General features: G+C 42.9%; 3 protein-coding genes and 1 long non-coding RNA gene across 5 annotated transcripts; all 4 read left to right on the top strand.

Moving 5' to 3' along the window:
• The first annotated feature begins 211 nt into the window (after nt 1-211).
• On the top strand, nt 212-3,140 carry LOC307016292 (zona pellucida sperm-binding protein 3-like). The gene is made up of 10 exons (XM_079645330.1): nt 212-655; nt 730-845; nt 935-1,038; nt 1,123-1,297; nt 1,713-1,830; nt 1,901-1,983; nt 2,065-2,234; nt 2,370-2,525; nt 2,644-2,757; nt 2,843-3,140. Exons 1-10 carry the CDS (start codon nt 281-283, stop codon nt 3,121-3,123), a joined length of 1,692 nt encoding a protein of 563 aa, XP_079501456.1. The 5' UTR covers nt 212-280; the 3' UTR covers nt 3,124-3,140.
• An 8,814-nt stretch (nt 3,141-11,954) lies between these two features.
• Nucleotides 11,955-14,882, top strand: LOC307014969 (zona pellucida sperm-binding protein 3-like). The gene is made up of 10 exons (XM_079643256.1): nt 11,955-12,383; nt 12,458-12,573; nt 12,663-12,766; nt 12,851-13,025; nt 13,440-13,557; nt 13,628-13,710; nt 13,792-13,961; nt 14,097-14,252; nt 14,373-14,486; nt 14,583-14,882. Exons 1-10 carry the CDS (start codon nt 12,009-12,011, stop codon nt 14,861-14,863), a joined length of 1,692 nt encoding a protein of 563 aa, XP_079499382.1. The 5' UTR covers nt 11,955-12,008; the 3' UTR covers nt 14,864-14,882.
• Nucleotides 14,883-16,202: 1,320 nt separating this feature from the next.
• LOC307016042 lies at nt 16,203-18,643 on the top strand. Of its 2 annotated transcripts, XR_013801731.1 has the most exons (5): nt 16,203-16,341; nt 16,411-16,588; nt 17,363-17,448; nt 17,938-18,044; nt 18,157-18,643. It is a non-coding gene; the product is annotated as an uncharacterized lncRNA (long non-coding RNA). The 2 variants fall into 2 exon arrangements; XR_013801732.1 differs by lacking the exon at nt 16,203-16,341 and having other exon boundaries at nt 16,348-16,588.
• Nucleotides 18,644-19,860: 1,217 nt separating this feature from the next.
• LOC307016023 (zona pellucida sperm-binding protein 3-like) lies at nt 19,861-22,782 on the top strand. Its single transcript, XM_079645071.1, has 10 exons — nt 19,861-20,325; nt 20,400-20,515; nt 20,608-20,711; nt 20,786-20,960; nt 21,369-21,486; nt 21,557-21,639; nt 21,721-21,890; nt 22,029-22,184; nt 22,302-22,367; nt 22,465-22,782. Exons 1-10 carry the CDS (start codon nt 19,954-19,956, stop codon nt 22,761-22,763), a joined length of 1,659 nt encoding a protein of 552 aa, XP_079501197.1. The 5' UTR covers nt 19,861-19,953; the 3' UTR covers nt 22,764-22,782.
• Nucleotides 22,783-22,916: the final 134 nt, after the last annotated feature.

Here is a 22,916-nt window from a genome sequence, read left to right as displayed (position 1 = left end):
TAAAATCCAAAGTAATAAGCAATGAAGCAAATATATGCACATTTTAAACATGTGAAAACGCCCTTCACCTCTCTCTCTATCAGCCTCGTGTTTTGAGTTCATAGTGTGCAGCCAATTAAGCTGATGGGTGTCTGATTGGACGCAGGTGTGCTGCTCTGATGAGGATAATGATCGGCTAGAGTTTAAAAAGCTCCACTGCTCACACTGAACCATAGGCCTACTGTGAGTCAGTCAGGAAGACAGAGGGCAGCTGACCGGGTTCCTGTCATCAGTTTCACTTATGGAGGCCTTTCATTTTCAGGTTATCCTCCTTGTAGGACTCTGTGTTAGCGCCTCTTTTGCTTTCCCGCGCACACAACATGCTTCGTCTCAGAGCCTTGCGAACACAGGCAGGTCAGAACTCGGGCAGCAGCAGCAGCAGCAGAAGTCTCTGGCTGAGGAAGCGCAGCAGGTGAATACCATCAGAGTGACCTGTCATCCAGACTCTTTGGAGATTGTTATCAAAGCCGATATGTTTGCGGTTGGAGCTCCGGTTGATGGTGACGAGATACGCCTTGGAGTAGAGACCAACAACCAGTACTGCAGAGCTACAGCGTCTTCAGCAGATGAGTACAGTATCAGTGTTGGACTTGTGGAGTGCGGCACCAGACACTGGGTAACTTTAAATATATTTCATTTCAAATCTGATTCATTATAGCTTCTAGTTTTAAACACGTCTACTCTCCACAGGTAACTGAGGACTCTCTGATCTACACAAACCTGCTCATATACTCTCCTGAGGCTTCTCCATATGGTGTTGTTCGAATGGAAGAGGCTGTAATTCCAATTGAATGTCATTACGAAAGGTCCGTCTCTCGTTTTTAAAGCTCACACTGTAAAAATCTTTAAATGATATCGGTTTTTTTTTTTTAATGCATTTTTTTCTGTTTCTTAGGAAGTACAGTTTGTCCAGTTCTTCACTCATGCCTACCTGGATCCCCTTCACGTCGACCCAGGCTGCAGTGGAAATGTTGCAGTTTAACTTGAGAATCATGACAAGTGGGTTTTGATCATTTCTCATGTTATGCGTTGTCATGTCTCTATTTGCACTTAGTAATTTATTTATTTTCTGTCTGTGTGCAGGTGATTGGCAGCACAAAAGAGGCTCTAATGTGTTTCATCTCGGTGAGCCCATCAGCATCGAGGCCTCGGTCAGAATTGGGCATCACATTGGGCTCCGAGTGTTTGTGAGCAGCTGCGTGGCTACACTGAGCCCTGACATGCACTCCAGCCCCAGGCATGCCTTCATTGAAAATGGGTAAGGCTGCAAATTGCTAAATGGCAAAAAGCAAAGTCTTTTTCTGACCCTAGAGGGAGCTGTTTAATGTGTAAGGCTCTTCAAGTGGTTTAATTCAGACGGGAGCAATGCTGACTCGAGTGACAGGTTAATAAAAGATCAGTCCTTTTTAGTGTCGTCTTCAAGTTAGCCGTTAGCTAAGGCTAGCTGCGGCTTGCTTTAATCTTTGGTATTCTAGTTCCTTTCTGTGCCACTATTGGCAAATACACAGGTCAGATTTGTGCAGTTCTGACTCTAAATAATTATTTCCAGAACTTGTCTATACGACTAGAAATGTTAGTGGTGGAGTTGCATTGTGGGTAATGCAGACTCTGGTTATAGTAGTAGTCAATGAGTGCTAATTTAGTGTTGCGGCTTTTGTTTTTCCTCATCATAGGTGCTTTGTTGACTCTCAGCTTCCAGGCTCAAGGTCTCAATTCTTAGCCAGGACACAGGATGACAAGCTCCACATGTCCATTGATGCCTTCAGATTTTATAATGAGGACAGAGGGGAGGTGAGGCTCTATTTAATTGCCTTAAACATGATTGTGTGTGCGTGTTTCCCAACACCTGCTTTTCTCATAGCTCTACATCACATGTCACCTGAATGCTGTGCCAATAAATAACACAGATGCACCAAACAAGGCGTGCACTTTTGGGAATGGAAGGCAAGTGAGATCCAGTCTAAGATATGTCAAATTACACACAAAAAACAAAGTATTGGTGCTGAGTGTTTTTTAATTGATCAGATGGAGGTCCGCTGATGGTAAGGACTACTTATGTGGCCAATGCAAAAGACCACTTGAAGTTGAGCAAACTCCCAGTAAGCCCAGCAGCCCGAGCAAGTTTAGGCCTCGAGGGTTTGTGAAGCCAGAAGAGCGTGAACCCCTCTGGAGGAGCGGACTGAATACCAGTACAGGTTGGGAGCATGTAGAAACTTGTATGATTTAATATTGGCTGCAGATGTCGTCATAATGATCAATTTTGGCATAGGTTTTAGACATGATGATGTCTGGGTAACTGAATTAACACGCATTGTGCTGGTTTGTGTTAGGGTGGGAACATCAGGCCAGAGTTGGTCCGATGATGGTCTTGCCAGCCAAGCAGAAAAGCTGGCCCATACCTGCAGAGGGGCTTTCTTCCATTCTTGATCAAACCAGCAGATCTACAATGTATGGCAGCCAGTGGAGGAGTGGAAGAAACAGAGTTGGTAAGTCAATACCAGTGTTCAATTATTCTTTGTTCATTTGAAGTCTTTAACAATCTCTAAATTGAGATTAAAATGGCCCATAATTAAATCTAAATGTTGAATTGTTTTTCTGTCAAAGATCAGAGGAAAGGACTGCTTCCTGATTCATCATCGACCCAAAACCAGGTGGACGTTCTGACTTTAGCTTCTGTGCAGAATAAAGATGAAGAAGACAGAAATGGAGCAGACAAAGGTTAAATGTGAAAAGTCTTAACTCTTTTTTTTAAATGGCACTCTGGAATGCATCTTACATTAACACATTTCTTCTGCGACTACAGATGATGATGCTGAGGAAGTTCCTGAACTTCTAGAAGAATCCTCTCCTGAGGCCCACCTGCAGTCGAAGGCAGCAGTGCTGAACAGTACCCACACAGCGGTGCTGAACAGTACCCACACAGCGGTGCTGAACATTACCCACACAGCAGTGCTGAACAGTACCCACACAGCGACTCTAGATGAAGTCCTCCAAACTGCTGTGGTTAATGTGGCTGTGCCCCCACTGTCCAACACCACTGCAACAGAATCTGACCTTTCTGAAACAATGGACCCAGAGAGATAATAAATTATTCAAATTTGTATTTGTTTGCTTTTTAATGTTGCAATACACAAGGAAAACTGATGACCTGCTCACAGCTAAAAACAATTAAATGCAAACACAATTGTTTCCTAAGTAGCCAAAGTATTCCATGTAACGGTGTTACGGCCCGCCCCCTACTCCGTGGTAGTGGCTCGTGGGGAGACCCGCAACATAAAAGAAAACACACAACGTCCAGTACTTAACAGCAATCATTTGTTTAAATGTACAGCCGTTACTCACACAGGCCAACGCCGGTCAAACGAACAAGGTCTGGAGGACTGGCCAAAAGAAGGGAGCTCGAGCCAGCCACGCCACGGGCCGTAGGACCCAGAGCTTCCCTCCCCTAACCAGAAATCTAACAAAACGCTACGGGAAACTAAATAAAGCCACGAAAACTAGACTACCAGGTCCTCCAGGATACACGTCATAACACAACAGCAAAGAGGTCTACAGATCAAGAACAGCAGAGATCGTCCACAGACAGTCTTCCGGCATAAAGATAGGCGACCGATCCTTCTCCTCCAGTCTCTCCTTATAACCCAAACACATGGGCACATGCGGAGCCAGGGGCAGACCAGATGCACTTTACCTCAAGGACCAGTGTGTAGGATATAGTGGCATCTAGCAGTGATGTTGCAGATTTGAATGGAAAACCCCTCACCTCTCAATTTCCAGGCATGTTGGAGAACTGGAGTCTTTTTTAAATATATAATTTATGTATCTTTTTAAAGGAATATCACCCACTAAAGACAATGTGGTCATTAGTTCCTTACGTTGAATTCTCAAATCATACATAAACAGTGTATTTCGCAGGGCAATTTCTTTATTTATTTTTTTACTACACGACTGGATAAATGGGTCTTTGATTTTCCTGCACAAGTTTAAGACATTGTCAATGGATGTTTTGCTTTTCTTAACAGCGTCCATTTTAATTAGAAAAAAAAACACCCGTCGTAGTTTAATACAAAATGAACATTCATGTGAAATATAGTATTCCTTATAAGTTAGAGCATTTTTTCAACCAATAAAGAAACACTCAATTACAGTTTCAGAACTCATTACAGAATAAGTGAGTGAGACTGACCGTTGAGCGACCCGACCAAGCAAGGAGGCAGAGCGTTCAAAAATATAACCCGACGTGGGCATTTATTAAAATAATGTAAGTAAGTAAGTAAAAGTTTATTTCTAAAGCACCCCTCCCAGCACGAATGCACAGAGTGCTGTACAAAATATAGCAGTCAAAACAATTAGGCCAATATGGCACTAAGGCATAATAATAACAAAGCATAACATGACAGGAAAATAGAATAAAAACTTAAAAACAATATACAAACATGAAACCAAGTGCAAGAGGACCAGTGATCGACAGTGACAGGACAGTGACGTGATGAACGGCCTAAGACTGCTCAAACGCCTGCTTAAATAAGTGCGTCTTTAGGTGTCCCTTGAACAGGTTGAGGGAGGGAGCCGATCTCAGGACCGGGGTAAGTGCGTTCCAGAGTCTAGGGGCGGCCGCCCCAAACGCCCGGTCCCCCCTGGTCTTTAGTCGGGTCCTGGGCACTGCCAGAAGCCCCTGGTCAGAGGACCTCAGCGAACGAGTGTTTTGGTGTGGTGGAATGAGCTCGCTGATGTAGGCTGGGGCTTGGCCGTTTAGAGCTTTGTATGAGATAATCAGGATCTTGTACTGGATCCTGAAATGAACTGGTAGCCAGTGCAGGGAGGCTAGAATGGGGGTGATATGGCAGGATTTTTTAGACCTGGTGATTAAGCGGACGGCAGCGTTTTGAACCAGCTGCAGACGGTGAACAGAGGCTTTGCTGAGACAGGTGAAAAGTGAATTACAGTAGTCTAACCGGGATGATATGAATGCGTGGACAGCCATTTCAAGCTCTGCATGAGACACAATGGACCTGAGTTTAGCGATGTTGCGGATGTGGAAAAAACAGTTGCGGGTCAGTGAGGAAACATGTTTGTCCATGTTCATAGCCTGGTCAAAGAACACCCCAAGATTTCTGATGTGGGGGTGAACGTTGGTGGTGAGGGGCCCCATTAGGTTTTTTACCTTGGCTGCTAGGGAGTCTGAGGCAATTATAAGTACCTCTGTCTTCGCCGCATTTAGCTGGAGGAAATTTCTCCCCATCCAGCCCTCAATGGCAGCTAGACAGTCCAGTAGGATGTTAATTTTCTGCATGTTTTGCGGAGTGAAGGACACATACAGCTGGATATCATCAGCGTAGCAGTGGTAGGACACACCCTTAAAGCTGCTGATGATAGAGCCAAGGGGGAGCAAATATAAGGCCCAGAGGAGCGGGGCCAAGATGGAACCCTGTGGTACCCCACAGGGTAGGGGAGCAGGGTCAGAAGTGAACGGACCAACGGCCACTGAGAATGACCTTCCTCCGAGATATGAGGAAAACCAATCTAGGGCTCTCCCTGAAATGCCCACCCACTCTCTAAGCCTATCCAGCATGATGCTGTGGTCCACAGTATCAAATGCTGCGCTGAGGTCTAACATGATCAGCACAGCGCATTCACCCGAGTCTGCAGCCATCAGGATGTCGTTAGAGACCCTGAGGAGTGCAGTCTCAGTGGAATGCTTCGTGCGGAAACCAGATTGAAATTTATCTAGGGTGTTAGTGTTGGCCAGAAAAGCGTTGAGCTGGTTCGCAACAACCTTTTCAAGCACTTTGGAGGTGAAAGGCAGCTTAGAAATAGGTCTATAGTTTTTTGGGAGAGAGGGGTCCAGGTTAGGTTTCTTAAGGAGGGGCTCGACAACCGCCTGCTTAAAATATGAAGGGACAGAGCCAGATTCAAGAGAAAAGTTAATGATGGAAACCAAACCGGGGCCAACAGAGTTGATTGCTTCTTTCAGGATGGAGGTGGGGATGACATCTAGTGGACTGGAAGAGCGTTTCATGGAATTAACTATGTCAATGAGATCTTGAAGGGAAATAGGGGCAAAACAGTTCAAAGTTGAATGCCTGGCTGGGCAGGTGGGGAGGGGGGAGAGGGAGGGGGAAATGCTGGCTCTCACATCCGCAACCTTGTTTACAAAGAACAAGAGAAAGTCATTACAATCCTCATTTGAGAAAACAGGGATGGGGGGGAGAGGAGAACTAACAATGTTGTTGATGGTCTTAAACAGGATGCTAGGATTGTGCTTACTGGATGTAATGATATCAGAGAAGTAGGCTGCCCTGGCATCTCTAACCATGTTGTTGTATTCAGACATAAGGTCCTTTAGGTAAAGGCGGTGCACCTGGAGATGGGTAGATTTCCAGAGACGCTCTACTTTACGGCATTTTCGTCTAAAATTGTAGATGTTTTCATTTAACCAGGGGGAGTGGTTAACTGCTAACAGCTTTCTAGTAACCATGGGGGCGACCTCGTCTAGAATACTAGAGCAGTGGGTGTTAAAGGAGTTAACCATGAGATCTATGTCGACATGGGAGGGGTTTACTATGTTGCTGTCAAATTTAGAGGCGAATTTATTCGCTGTCAGGCTGTTGATAACGCGCGAGCATTTAACTCGCTTCCCCAGAACAACGTCATTATCAAACAGTGTGTTAAACAGGACACAATAATGATCAGAGACAGTCAACTCTTCAGTGCAAATCGAATTAATCTTTAAACCAGTAGTAAATACAAGATCAAGCGTATTACCTTTTGCATGGGTGGGACCAGAAACATGTTGCGTAAAGTTAAATGATTCTGTGACATTCAAAAAGTTTACAGCAAAGGAGTCCGAGCTATCGTTGACGTGAACGTTAAAATCCCCAACCATCAAAACTCTATCAAAGCGGATGATGGAAGCTAAAAAATGTCCGAAATCCGTAATAAAATTTGCGTTTCTGCCCGGAGGGCGATAGATCAAAATGCAGTAGAAAGGGTTGGCGCGACCAACTTTGGAGACTGAGACCTCAAAAGTGGAGAAAGTTCCGCAGCTTACTGAACGTGTAGAGAAGCCGTCCCTGTTTATTATGGCAAGGCCCCCGCCTCGGCCTGTTGTTCGCGGGACACAGGAGTAAGAGCAGTCCGGGGGACATAGTTCGTTGAGAGCAGCAAATTCCTCGGTCTTCTGCCACGTCTCCGTGATGAACAGAAAGTCCAAGTCCTTAGATGTGAAGAGATCATTCAGAGCGAACGATTTGTTAGCGATTGAACGGGCATTCAACAGAACCACGCTGATGTTATCGGAGCCGGCCCTCCCGATGGTGGAAGCCCGAGGTAGAGAACGCAGACACCCAGGCACTGAAGCCACACTGGAGAACACTGCGCGTCTTCTTACCGGGACGAAAGCCGGGAGCTGCATCGAGGAGGCAGGTAGAATTGGACGGAGACAGGACGGTCTCACAGTACAGCCAGCCGCCGTGGATACGGCGAGGAGTGCAGACCAGGGACGATCACAGGTAAGATTTCTCAGTCTCACCGAAACGCCCGCTCGTCTACCCCGTCTTCGCGTACGCTTCGTCCGGGTGCAGCCAGGGCAGGGAGCCCAGACAGCCCGAGGCAGATGTTGGCGTAGGGCGCCATGAGCGCTCCAGAAATCATAGTGGTGTTGCACGGGGGATAACGCTGAGAAACCGATATCCAGCAGAGTCTGACGAGCATAAACTCTAGCCGATTTGGCACTTTTTAGAAAGGACGTTACAAACAAAACCACGAAAAACAGAAGAGGTAGGAAGCGAAAATGACGAGCTGCCAACACAGGCGCGGCCATCTTGCTAGTAGTGAGAGTAGTGAGAGAGTAGGAGTAGTAGTAATAATGTGCACAAAGTTCACAGCCTCAATCCTGCTGTTCTCCGTGAACACATCCTGCAGCCACAAAGATCTCACACACACTACCAGCCTTCACACAGACAGGGAAAACAGCCTAAATACCGATACACTAATTAGCACAACAAGACACAGGTGAGGGGGGAGGAGACAATACAGGGCACCAGGTGCACACAATCAGCTACAACATACATGGGGAACAGGGAAGTTGTCGTCAATATACCCCACACAGTACAATGATTATGTCCACGTGAGCTCTCGTAACGGCGTCTCGTCGTTACAGTGAGTATAAGCAGAAACACAAATGTGTTGACTTCAATCACAGTAAGTGATGCTTGTGTTTAATTGTAGAGGACTGGACAGGAGAGACGCTCACCAGTGTCTTCTACACCGGAGACCTCCTGCACCTCGAGGCCTCTTACAGCGGTCCAGATGCGGGACACAGACGCCTGTTTATCGACGGCTGTGTCGCCGCTTTGTCTCCTGACCCGAGATCAGCCCCCAGCTACTACTTTATTGAAAACCATGGGTAAGAGAAGCTCAGAATATATGATACTGATAATTGGCTCTTAAAGGTGACCTATCCTGCAAAATGCACTTTTGTGCGTCTTTTTTACATGAACATGTGTCCCCGGTGTTCCAGGGAACTCACCAAGTGTCAGAAAACACAACCCTCTCTATTTTCCTCCATACACAAATCTCTTAAAAAGGGGCTGCAACGGATCTGATACAGACTGATCCAGATTTGAACACTTCTATGACGTCACAGAAGTGGCGCTATGGCTATTGGGCCAACTCCACCAATCAGGAGGAGACAGCCACGGACATTGCTGTTGGAAAGCGCTGGAGACGCTGTAGTACATATGGCAGGCCTGTAGATGGTGCTGTTCTCACAGAATCAGCCCGTGCAAAGACAGTGTTAAATTGAGCGAAATGAGGAATGGCTAAAATTCATGATCAGTTTGGTATTTTGAAAAATAAAAAGTATAAATATGTCTTTTATATAGGTATGGTCCTACACTATATTATTCAAATATAGCATGATATGTCCACTTTAAATTGCATTCAAATGTAATTTGTTTCGTCAGGTGCTTCAATGATGCCAAAGAGGAAGGATCAAATGCACTTTTCAATCCCAGAACAAGATCTTCTTCTCTTCAGCTGCAGCTCGATGCCTTCCTGTTTCCCCAGGACACAAGGAACTCAGTGAGCCACTTCTATAACCTGAATGATTTTGTCATGTTTGGAAATGCTTCGAGGTTGTATAATGACATTTGTTTGGTCTCTCTTATATTAGATCTTTATCACTTGCCAGCTGAAAGCGACCTCTGAGATGCAGACGAGCAGCCCCACCAACAAGGCCTGCAATTATATAAATTCAAGGTGCTTTTATTACTTATTTGGTGAATTGTTGCTCTTTACTTTACTGTAATGTTGCAAAAGGTTTGTCAGTGTATCATTTACAAAGGCTCATGTTAAAAATTCTCTATAAGCTAAAACTGGTTCAAATGTTTGCTATTAATATTTCTTGCTGCTTAAGTAATCAAGTTACTTAATTAAGGAAACATGTATTTTTAATGAGGTCTAACGTTTGCTGTAAATATAAGGATAAATACTTTCTAAAATGAAGTGTCCATGCTGTCTCTGTACAGCCAGATCAATGTAACAGTGATGCTTACCTCAGCATTTGGACTGAAACAGTACAGGTGTGAGAGCAATGTGCTAAATGTAAGCTTTAAGAATATGTTAGAATGTTGACTCTGCCCATGGAGTATATGTATACAAATAAATGGCTATTATTTCAACATTGGATTTGGGTGTAAATTCAAAGCGAAAGGAAAACAATGATTAATTCTGTATACTAATCATCAGATGGATAAATGTCGATGGCAGTGATGATGTGTGTCGATGTTGCGACGATACATGCTCCAGCAACTTCCTCACCGGTCATACAAACTTCGGAAGTCTGATCCCTCAAGGTAAACTGTAAATCCTACAGTTTTGTAACTTTCATAATCTGTGATCTGTTTGTGAAAACTGAACAAACTAAATATTATTTGACTCTCACTTTCATTTTTATTCATGTTTCAGATTTATTGGCACGTGAAACTGTCACTCTGGGCCCTCTGATGGTTTTGCCCTACAAGTAGGCGAAGCACAACAATCCAGACAATAAAGGGTTCAATATGTGTCTATCTCTCACCCTCCCTGACCAAACTTCAGCTCAATACTTATAGCTTAATACTAGCAAAACGATTATTTTAATGATTGTTGAGTAAGGAATGTTTATACAACATAAACATTAAAGAAACAAGGATGCTTAGTCTTCACTGTTCATACATAACGAGGCTCTAAACAAAGCCACACAACTGGTCTGATGAAACATCCCTACAGATCACACTGTATGAACATCACATGTTGATGTCAGCTGTCAGGATATCAGTGTTTGAAAGAGGAAAATAAAATGTGAATTTCTCTTACCTTCAAAAAGCTGATTGAAAATAAGAATGCATGCCAAGCTCGTCTTCATGGCCTTTTCAGTTATGAACTCACTAATAAATACTAAAGCTGACTCACATTGTACTCCTCCTATTTCCTTCAGTCTTTGTGAGGTTTTGTGGACAGCCTCACTTTATTTATTGTTCTTCACCTCTTGAGCAGGAAGGGGAAATCAAAGTAAGAACAGCCGTTGAAACGTTACAGTTGCACACACTGATGTTTAACTGAATTTCTGAACTGAATCAGACTCATCCACTGGATTAACACCACTAATGTATAAGATTACTCAAACTAACCCTTCTCAAAAAAAAATGCTCAGTATTTGCTAACAATATAAACATTGCTCCCCACGAAGTACTTTATAAATAACACTTTTGTATAGTATCATAGTAAGTCCTCTTATGGCGATCCTGTTGTGATATTATCAAGTGAGAAAAGAAGATATATCACTTTCATGATGTCTCACCGGATATGTCTGGAAGTGCAGGTCAGGAGAGTCATCAGCAGCAAAGGGGTGGATATATATTATAAGTTAGTGTCCTGTAAACATGTACGCCGGCACAGTCCGATTCAGAAGCTCTCATAAATAATAATATATTTTTAATGCTTGGGTTGTGTTTTGAGCGCAGCAAAAAAGTGCTATTCACATACAAGACAATACAATGTGTCCAAATATAAAGGACATAATAGGAAAGAGGTTAGGTCAATAACCCATGATAAGAATGGGCTTGCCTGATATGTCAGTGGTTAGAGCTTGCAGCCCATATTCAGCCACCACTGCCTAGTCAACCAGTTTGAATCCTGAACCAGCCGAACATTTCTGGCATGTCCTCCCCTCTGTCTCCCCCTTTCGACTCTAACATCTCCAATAACGGCCCTCTGGACCGAAACAAACTGAAAAGTATGAACAGAAAAAACCAAATGGATCAATCTAAAATAACAAAATATGTAGGCAACAGTACAGGGTGAACATCTGAAATGGATCATTAAGAATTTTGAACTTTATATTTCGTAAGTCATTTGATTTTAAGTATTTGGAGGCACTTTCTTTGTTTGAACTGCATGGATTGATTTGTATATGATATGTCTTGTGTTTCAAACATATAGATCAAATTGTATTTATGGAGCTCAAAATCACAAGTTTTATTTGATTTAGTCTGTACAGATCAACAAAACATGAATGATAGTTTAAAACATAATAAAATGACACCATAGACCACAATAATAATGTGATAGTACAAATGAAGGATCCAGGGGGATGTCAAAATGCTTCCTGATTGGTTTTCATGAACTGCAACACTAACATGTTATTTAAAATCCAAAGTAACAAGCAATGAAGCAAATATATGCACATTTTAAACATGTGAAAACGCCCTTCACCTCTCTCTCTATCAGCCTCGTGTTTTGAGTTCAGAGTGTGCAGCCAATGAAGCTGATGGGTGTCTGATTGGACGCAGGTGTGCTGCTCTGATGAGGATAATGATCGGCTCGAGTTTAAAAAGCTCCACCGCTCACACTGAACCATAGGCCTACTGTGAGTCAGTCAGGAAGACAGAGGGCAGCTGACCGGGTTCCTGTTAACAGTTTCACTTATGGAGGCCTTTCATTTTCAGGTTATCCTCCTTGTAGGACTCTGTGTTAGCGCCTCTTTTGCTTTCCCGCGCACACAAGATGCTTCGTCTCAGAGCCTTGCGAACACAGGCAGGTCAGAACTCGGGCAGCAGCAGCAGCAGCAGAAGTCTCTGGCTGAGGAAGCGCAGCAGGTGAATACCATCAGAGTGACCTGTCATCCAGACTCTTTGGAGATTGTTATCAAAGCCGATATGTTTGCGGTTGGAGCTCCGGTTGAGGGTGACGAGATACGCCTTGGAGTAGAGACCAACAACCAGTACTGCAGAGCTACAGCGTCTTCAGCAGATGAGTACAGTATCAGTGTTGGACTTGTGGAGTGCGGCACCAGACACTGGGTAACTTTAAATATATTTCATTTCAAATCTGATTCATTATAGCTTCTAGTTTTAAACACGTCTACTCTCCACAGGTAACTGAGGACTCTCTGATCTACACAAACCTGCTCATATACTCTCCTGAGGCTTCTCCATATGGTGTTGTTCGAATGGAAGAGGCTGTAATTCCAATTGAATGTCATTACGAAAGGTCCGTCTCTCGTTTTTAAAGCTCACACTGTAAAAATCTTTAAATGATATTGGGTTTTTTTTTTAAATGCATTTTTTTCTGTTTCTTAGGAAGTACAGTTTGTCCAGTTCTTCACTCATGCCTACCTGGATCCCCTTCACGTCGACCCAGGCTGCAGTGGAAATGTTGCAGTTTAACTTGAGAATCATGACAAGTGGGTTTTGATCATTTCTCATGTTATGCGTTGTCATGTCTCTATTTGCACTTAGTAATTTATTTTTTTTCTGTCCGTGTGCAGGTGACTGGCAGCACAAAAGAGGCTCTAATGTGTTTCATCTCGGTGAGCCCATCAGCATCGAGGCCTCGGTCAGAATTGGGCATCACATTGGGCTCCGAGTGTTTGTGAGCAGCTGCGTGGCTACACTGAGCCCTGACATGCACTCCAGCCCCAGGCATGCCTTCATTGAAAATGGGTAAGGCTGCAAATTGCTAAATGGCAAAAAGCAAAGTCTTTTTCTGACCCTAGAGGGAGCTGTTTAATGTGTAAGGCTCTTCAAGTGGTTTAGTTCAGACGCGTGCAATGCTGACTCGAGTGACAGGTTAATAAAAGATCAGTGCTTTTAGTGTCGTCTTCAAGTTAGCCGTTAGCTAAGGCTAGCTGCGGTTTGCTTTAATCTTTGGTATTCTAGTTCCTTTCTGTGCCACTATTGGCAAATACACAGGTCAGATTTGTGCAGTTCTGACTCTAAAGAATTACCCCCAGAACTTGTCTATACGACTAGAAATGTTAGTGGTGGAGTTGCATTGTGGGTAACGCAGACTCTGGTTATAGTAGTAGTCAATGAGTGCTAATTTAGTGTTGCGGCTTTTGATTTTCCTCATCATAGGTGCTTTGTTGACTCTCAGCTTCCAGGCTCAAGGTCTCAATTCTTAGCCAGGACACAGGATGACAAGCTCCACATGTCCATTGATGCCTTCAGATTTTATAATGAGGACAGAGGGGAGGTAAGGCTCTATTCAATTGCCTTAAACATGATTGTGTGTGCGTGTTTCCCAACACCTGCTTTTCTCATAGCTCTACATCACATGTCACCTGAATGCTGTGCCAATAAATAACACAGATGCACCAAACAAGGCGTGCACTTTTGGGAATGGAAGGCAAGTGAGATCCAGTCTAAGATATGTCAAATTACACACAAACAACAAAGTATTGGTGCTGAGTGTTTTTTAATTGATCAGATGGAGGTCCGCTGATGGTAAGGACTACTTATGTGGGCAATGCAAAAGACTACTTGAAGTTGAGCAAACTCCCAGTAAGCCCAGCAGCCTGAGCAAGTTTAGGCCTCGAGGGTTTGTGAAGCCAGAAGAGCGTGAACCCCTCTGGAGGAGCGGACTGAAGACCAGTACAGGTTGGGAGCATGGAGAAACTTTTATGATTTAATATTTGCTGCAGATGTCGTCATATTGTTCAATTTTGGCATAGGTTTTAGACATGATGATGTCTGGGTAACTGAATTAACACGTATTGTGCTGGTTTGTGTTAGGGTGGGAACATCAGGCCAGAGTGGGTCCGATGATGGTCTTGCCAGCCAAGCAGAAAAGCCGGCCCATACCTGCAGAGGGGCTTTCGTCCATTCTTGATCAAACCAGCAGATCTACAATGTATGGCAGCCAGTGGAGGAGTGGAATAAACAGAGTTGGTAAGTCAATACCAGTGTTCAATAATTCTTTGTTCATTTGAAGCCTTTAAAAAAATCTCTAAATTGAGACTAAAATGGCCCATAATTAAATCTAAATGTTGAATTGTTTTTCTGTCAAAGATCAGAGGAAAGGACTGCTTCCTGATTCATCATCGACCCAAAACCAGGTGGACGTTCTGACTTTAGCTTCTGCGCAGAATAAAGATGAAGAAGACAGAAATGGAGCAGACAAAGTTTAGATGTGAAAAGTCTTAACTCTTTTTTTTTTTTTTTTTAAATGGCACTCTGGAATGCATCTTTTACATTAACACATTTCTTCTGCGACTACAGATGATGATGCTGAGGAAGTTCCTGAACTTCTAGAAGAATCCTCTCCTGAGGCCCACCTGCAGTCGAAGGCAGCGGTGCTGAACAGTACCCACACAGCGGTGCTGAACAGTACCCACACAGCGGTGCTGAACAGTACCCACACAGCGGTGCTGAACCGTACCCACACAGTGACGCTCGATGAAGTCCTCCAAACTGCTGTGGTTAATGTGGCTGTACCCCCACTGTCCAACACCACTGCAACAGAATCTGACCTTTCTGAAACAATGGACCCAGAGAGATAATAAATTATTCAAATTTTAATTTGTTTCCTTCTTAATGTTGCAATACACAAGGAAAACTGATGACCTGCTCACAGCTAAAAACAATTAAATGTAAACAAAATGGTTTCCTAAGTAGCCAAAGTATTCCATATAACGGTGTTACGGCCCGCCCCCTACTCCGTGGTAGTGGCTCGTGGGGATACCCGCAACATAAAAGAAAACATATAACATCCAGTACTTAACAGCAATCATTTGTTTAAATGTACAGCCGTTACTCACACAGGCCAACCGGCAAACGAACAAGGTCTGGAGGACTGGCCAAAAGAAACAAAAAGGAGGGAGCTCGAGCCAGCCACACCACGGGCCGTAGGACCCAGAGCTTCCCTCCCCTAACCAGAAATCTAACAAAATGCTACGGGAAACTAAATAAAGCCACGAAAACTAGACTACCAGGTCCTCCAGGATACACGTCATAACACAACAGCAAAGAGGTCTACAGATCAAGAACAGCAGAGATCGTCCACAGACAGTCTTCCGGCATAAAGATAGGCGACCGATCCTTCTCCTCCAGTCTCTCCTTATAACCCAAACACCTGGGCACATGCGGAGCCAGGGGCAGACCAGATGCACTTTACCTCAAGGACCAGTTTGTAGGATATAGTGGCATCTAGCAGTGATGTTGCAGATTTGAACGGAAAACCCCTCACCTCTCAATTTCCAGGCATGTTGGAGAACTGGAGTTTTTTTTAAATATATAATTTATGTATCTTTTTAAAGGAATATCACCCACTAAAGACAATGTGTGCATTAATTCCTTACGTTGAATTCTCAAATCATACATAAACAGTGTATTTCGCAGGGCAATTTCTTTTTTTTTTTAGTACACTACTGGATAAATGGGTCTTTGATTTTCCTGCACAAGTTTAAGACATTGTCAATGGATGTTTTGCTTTTCTTAAATGCGGCCATTTTAATTAGAAAAAAAACACCCGTCGTAGTTTAATACAAAATGAACATTCATGTGAAATATAGTATTCCTTATAAGTTGGAGCATTTTTTCAACCAATAAAGAAACACTCAATTACAGTTTCAGAACTCATTACAGAATAAGTGAGTGAGACTGACCGTTGAGCGGCCCGACCAAGCAAGGAAGCAGAGGCAGAACGTCCAAAGATATAACCCGACATGGGCATTTATTAAAATAATGTGCACAAAGTTCACAGCCTCAATCCTGCTGTTCTCCGTGAACACATCCTGCAGCCACAAAGATCTCACACACACTACCAGCCTTCACACAGACAGGGAAAACAGAGCCTAAATACCGATACACTAATTAGCATAATAAGACACAGGTGAGGGGGGAGGAGACAACACAGGGCACCAGGTGCACACAATCAGCTACAACATACATGGGGAACAGGGAAGTTGTCGTCAATATACCCCACACAGTACAATGATTATGTCCACGTGAGCTCTAGTAACGGCGTCTCGTCGTTACAGTGAGTATAAGCAGAAACACAAATGTGTTGACTTCAATCACAGTAAGTGATGCTTGTGTTTAATTGTAGAGGACTGGACAGGAGAGACGCTCACCAGTGTCTTCTACACCGGAGACCTCCTGCACCTCGAGGCCTCTTACAGCGGTCCTGATGCGGGACACAGACGCCTGTTTATCGACGGCTGTGTCGCCGCTCTGTCTCCTGACCCGAGATCAGCCCCCAGATATTACTTTATCGAAAACCATGGGTAAGAGAAGCTCAGAATATATGATACTGATAATTGGCTCTTAAAGGTGACCTATCATGCAAAATGCACTTTTGTGCGTCTTTTCTACATGAATATGTGTCCCCGGTGTTCCAGGGAACTCACCAAGTGTCAGAAAACACAACCCTCTCTATTTCCCTCCATACCCAAATCTCTTAAAAAGGGGCTGCAACGGATCTGATACAGACCGATCCAGATTTGAACACTTCTATGACGTCACAGAAGTGGCACTACGGCTATTGGGCCAACTCCACCAATCAGGAGGAGACATCCACGGACATTGCCTTTGGAAAGCACTGGAGACGCTGTAGTACATATGCCAGGCCTGTAGATGGTGCTGTTCTCACAGAATCAGCCCATGATGCAAAGACAGTGTTAAATTGAGCGAAATGAGGAATGGCTAAAATGCATGATCGGTTTGGTATTTTGAAAAATAAAAAGTATAAATATGTCTTTTATATAGATATGGCCCTACACTATATTATTCAAATATAGCATGATAGGTCCACTTTAAATTGCATTCAAATGTAATTTGTTTCGTCAGGTGCTTCAATGATGCCAAAGAGGAAGGATCAAATGCACTTTTCAATCCCAGAACAAGATCTTCTTCTCTTCAGCTGCAGCTCGCTGCCTTCCTGTTTCCCCAGGACACAACAAGGAACTCAGTGAGCCACTTCTATAACCTGAATGATTTTGTCATGTTTGGAAATGCTTCGAGGTTGTATAATGACATTTGTTTGGTCTCTCTTATATTAGATCTTTATCACTTGCCAGCTGAAAGCGACCTCTGAAATGCAGACGAGCAGCCCCACCAACAAGGCCTGCAATTATATAAATTCAAGGTGCTTTTATTACTTATTTTGTGAATTGTTGCTCTTTACTTTACTGTAATGTTGCAAAAGGTTTGTCAGTGTATCATTTACAAAGGCTCATGTTCAAAATTCTCTATAAGCTAAAATTGGTTGAAATGTTTGCTATTAATATTTCTTGCTGCTTAAGTAATCAAGTTACTTAATTAAGGAAACATGTATTTTTAATGAGGTCTAACATTTACTGTAAATATAAGGATAAATACTTTCTAAAATAAAGTTTCCATGCTGTCTCTGTACAGCCAGATCAATGTAACAGTGATGCTTACCTCAGCATTTGGACTGAAACAGTACACGTGTGAGAGGAATGTGCTAAATGTAAGCTTTAAGAATATGTTAGAATGTTGACTCTGCCCATGGAGTATATGTATACAAATAAATGGCTATTATTTCAACATTGGATTTGGGTGTAAATTCAAAGCGAAAGGAAAACAATGATTAATTCTGTATTCTAATCATCAGATGGATAAATGTCGATGGCAGTGATGATGTGTGTCGATGTTGCGACGATACATGCTCCAGCAACTTCCTCACCGGTCATACAAACTTCGGAAGTCTGATCCCTGAAGGTAAACTGTAAATCCTACAGTTTTGTAACTTTCATAATCTGTGATCTGTTTGTGAAAACTGAACCAACTAAATATTATTTGACTCTCACTTTCATTTGTATTCATGTTTCAGATTTAGTGGCACGTGAAACTGTCACTCTGGGCCCTGTGATGGTTTTGCCCTACAAGTAGGCGAAGCACAACAATCCAGACAATAAAGGGTTCAATATGTGTCCATCTCTCACCCTCCCTGACCAAACTTCAGCACAATACTTATAGCTTAATACTAGCAAAACGATTATTTTAATGATTGTTGAGTAAGGAATGTTTATACAACATAAACATTAAAGAAACAAGGATGCTTAGTCTTTACTGTTAATACATAACGAGGCTCTAAACAAAGCCACACAACTGGTCTGATGAAACCTCCCTACAGATTACACTGTATGAACATCACATGTTGATGTCAGCTGTCAGGATATCAGTGTTTGAAAGAGGAAAATAAAAAGTGAATTTCTCTTACCTTCAAAAAGCTGAATGAAAATAAGAATGCATGCCAAGCTTGTCTTCATGGCCTTTTCAGTTATGAACTCACTAATAAATACTAAAGCTGACTCACATTGTACTCCTCCTATTTCCTTCAGTCTTTGTGAGGTTTTGTGGACAGCCTCACTTTATTTATTGTTCTTCACCTCTTGAGCAGGAAGGGGAAATCAAAGTAAGAACAGCCGTTGAAACGTTACAGTTGCACACACTGATGTTTAACTGAATTTCTGAACTGAATCAGACTCATCCACTGGATTAACACCACTAATGTATAAGATTACTCAAACAAACCCTTCTAAAAAAAAATGCTCAGTATTTGCTAGCAATATAAACATTGCTCCCCACGAAGTACTTTATAAATAACACTTTTGTATAGTATCATAGTAAGTCCTCTTATAGCGATCCTGTTGTGATATTATCAAGTGAGAAAAGAAGATATATCACTTTCATGATGTATCACCGGATATGTCTGGAAGTGCAGGTCAGGAGAGTCATCAGCAGCAAAGGGGTGGATATATATTATAAGTTAGTGTCCTGTAAACATGTACGCCGGCACAGTCCGATTCAGAAGCTCTCATAAATAATAATAATATATTTTTAAAGCTTGGGTTGTGTTTTGAGCGCACCAAAAAAGTGCTATTCACATACAAGACAATACAATGTGTCCAAATATAAAGGACATAATAGGAAAGAGGTTAGGTCAATAACCCATGATAAGAATGGGTTTGCCTGATATGTCAGTGGTTAGAGCTGGCAGCCCATATTCAGGGTAAACATCTGAAATGGATCATTAAGAATTTTGAACTTTATATTTCGTAAGTAATTTGATTTTAAGTATTTGGAGGCATTTTCAATACTTTCTTTGTTTGAACTGCATGGATTGATTTGTATATGATATGTCTTGTGTTTCAAACATATAGATCAAATTGTATTTATGTAGCTCAAAATCACAAGTTGTTTTTGATTTAGTATGTACAGATCAATAAAACATAATAAAATGACACCATCGACCACAATAATAATGTGATAGTACAAATGAAGGATCCAGGGGGATGTCAAAATGCTTCCTGATTGGTTTTCATGAACTGCAACACTAAAATGTTATTTAAAATCCAAAGTAACAAGCAATGAAGCAAATATATGCACATTTTAAACATGTGAAAACGCCCTTCACCTCTCTCTCTATCAGCCTCGTGTTTTGAGTTCAGTGTGCAGCCAATGAAGCTGATGGGTGTCTGATTGGACGCAGGTGTGCTGCTCTGATGAGGATAATGATCGGCTAGAGTTTAAAAAGCTCCACCGCTCACACTGAACCATAGGCCTACTGTGAGTCAGTCAGGAAGACAGAGGGCAGCTGACCGGGTTCCTGTTATCAGTTTCACTTATGGAGGCCTTTCATTTTCAGGTTATCCTCCTTGTAGGACTCTGTGTTAGCGCCTCTGTTGCTTTCCCGCGCACACAAGATGCTTCGTCTCAGAGCCTTGCGAACACAGGCAGGTCAGAACTCGGGCAGCAGCAGCAGCAGAAGTCTCTGGCTGAGGAAGCGCAGCAGGTGAATACCATCAGAGTGACCTGTCATCCAGACTCTTTGGAGATTGTTATCAAAGCCGATATGTTTGCGGTTGGAGCTCCGGTTGATGGTGACGAGATACGCCTTGGAGTAGAGACCAACAACCAGTACTGCAGAGCTACAGCGTCTTCAGCAGATGAGTACAGTATCAGTGTTGGACTTGTGGAGTGCGGCACCAGACACTGGGTAACTTTAAATATATTTCATTTCAAATCTGATTCATTATAGCTTCTAGTTTTAAACACGTCTACTCTCCACAGGTAACTGAGGACTCTCTGATCTACACAAACCTGCTCATATACTCTCCTGAGGCTTCTCCATATGGTGTTGTTCGAATGGAAGAGGCTGTAATTCCAATTGAATGTCATTACGAAAGGTCTGTCTCTTTTTGTTTTTAAAGCTCACACTGTAAAAACCTTTGAATGATGTCTGTCTTTTTTTTTTAAATGCATGTTTTCTGTTTCTTAGGAAGTACAGTTTGTCCAGTTCTTCACTCATGCCTACCTGGATCCCCTTCACGTCGACCCAGGCTGCAGTGGAAATGTTGCAGTTTAACTTGAGAATCATGACAAGTGGGTTTTGATCATTTCTCATGTTATGTGTTGTCATGTCTCTATTTGCATTCATTTTTTCTGTCCGTGTGCAGGTGACTGGCAGCACAAAAGAGGCTCTAATGTGTTTCATCTCGGTGAGCCCATCAGCATCGAGGCCTCGGTCAGAATTGGGCATCACATTGGGCTCCGAGTGTTTGTGAGCAGCTGCGTGGCTACACTGAGCCCTGACATGCACTCCAGCCCCAGGCATGCCTTCATTGAAAATGGGTAAGGCTGCAAATTGCTAAATGGCAAAAAGCAAATTCTTTTTCTGACCCTAGAGTGAGCTGTTTAATGTGTAAGGCTCTTCAAGTGGTTTAATTCAGACTGGAGCAATGCTGACTCGAGTGACAGGTTAATAAATCAGTGCTTTTAGTGTCATCTTCAAGTTAGCCGTTAGCTAAGGCTAGCTGCGGTTTGCTTTAATCTTTGGTATTCTAGTTCCTTTCTGTGCCACTATTGGCAAATACACAGGTCAGATTTGTGCAGTTCTGACTCTAAAGAATTACTTCCAGAACTTGTCTATACGACTAGAAATGTTAGTGGTGGAGTTGCATTGTGGGTAATGCAGACTCTGGTTATAGTAGTCAATGAGTGCTAATTTAGTGTTGCGGCTTTTGTTTTTCCTCACCATAGGTGCTTTGTTGACTCTCAGCTTCCAGGCTCAAGGTCTCAATTCTTAGCCAGGACACAGGATGACAAGCTCCACATGTCCATTGATGCCTTCAGATTTTATAATGAGGACAGAGGGGAGGTAAGGCTCTATTCAATTGCCTTAAACATGATTGTGTGTGCATGTTTCCCAACACCTGCTTTTCTCATAGCTCTACATCACATGTCACCTGAATGCTGTGCCAATAAATAACACAGATGCACCAAACAAGGCGTGCACTTTTGGGAATGGAAGGCAAGTGAGATCCAGTCTAAGATATGTCAAATTACACACAAAAAACAAAGTATTGGTGCTGAGTGTTTTTTAATTGATCAGATGGAGGTCCGCTGATGGTAAGGACTACTTATGTGGGCAATGCAAAAGACCACTTGAAGTTGAGCAAACTCCCAGTAAGCCCAGCAGCTCGAGCAAGTTTAGGCCTCGAGGGTTTGTGAAGCCAGAAGAGCGTGAACCCCTCTGGAGGAGCGGACTGAAGACCAGTACAGGTTGGGAGCATGGAGAAACTTTTATGATTTAATATTTGCTGCAGATGTCGTCATAATGATCAATTTTGGCATAGGTTTTAGACATGATGATGATGGCTGGGTAACTGAATTAACACGCATTGTGCTGGTTTGTGTTAGGGTGGGAACATCAGGCCAGAGTGGGTCCGATGATGGTCTTGCCAGCCAAGCAGAAAAGCCGGCCCATACCTGCAGAGGGGCTTTCTTCCATTCTTGATCAAACCAGCAGATCTACAATGTATGGCAGCCAGTGGAGGAGTGGAATAAACAGAGTTGGTAAGTCAATACCAGTGGTCAATTATTCTTTGTTCATTTGAAGCCTTTAACAATCTCTAAATGAGATTAAAATGGCCCATAATTAAATCTAAATGTTGGCTTGTTTTTCTGTCCAAGATCAGAGGAAAGGACTGCTTCCTGATTCTGCGCAAGATGAAGAAGAAAAAAATGGAACAGACAAAGGTTAGATGTGAAAAGTCTTAACACTTTTTTTTTTTCTTTTTTTTAATGGCACTCTGGAATGCATCTTTTACATAACACATTTCTTCTGCGACTACAGATGCTGAGGAAGTTCCTGAACTTCTAGGAAAAACCTCTCCTGTGACCCACCTGCAGTCGAAGGCAGCAGTGCTGAACAGTACCCACACAGCGGTGCTGAACAGTACCCACACAGCAGTGCTGAACAGTACCCACACAGCAGTGCTGAACAGTACCCACACAGCAGTGCTGAACAGTACCCACACAGCGGTGCTCGACGAAGTCCTCCAAACTGCTGTGGTTAATGTGGCTGTGCCCCCACTGTCCAACACCACTGCAACAGAATCTGACCTTTCTGAAACAATGGACCCAGAGAGATAATAAATTATTCAAATTTCAATTTGTTTGCTTTTTAATGTTGCAATACACAAGGAAAACTGATGACCTGCTCACAGCTAAAAACAATTAAATGCAAACAAAATGGTTTCCTAATTAGCCAAAGTATTCCATGTAACGGTGTTAGGGCCCGCCCCC

Source organism: Notothenia rossii (assembly GCF_949606895.1).
Source record: "Notothenia rossii genome assembly, chromosome: 8".
NCBI lineage: Eukaryota > Metazoa > Chordata > Actinopteri > Perciformes > Nototheniidae > Notothenia > Notothenia rossii.
This window is presented reverse-complemented; position numbering and strand designations above follow the sequence as displayed.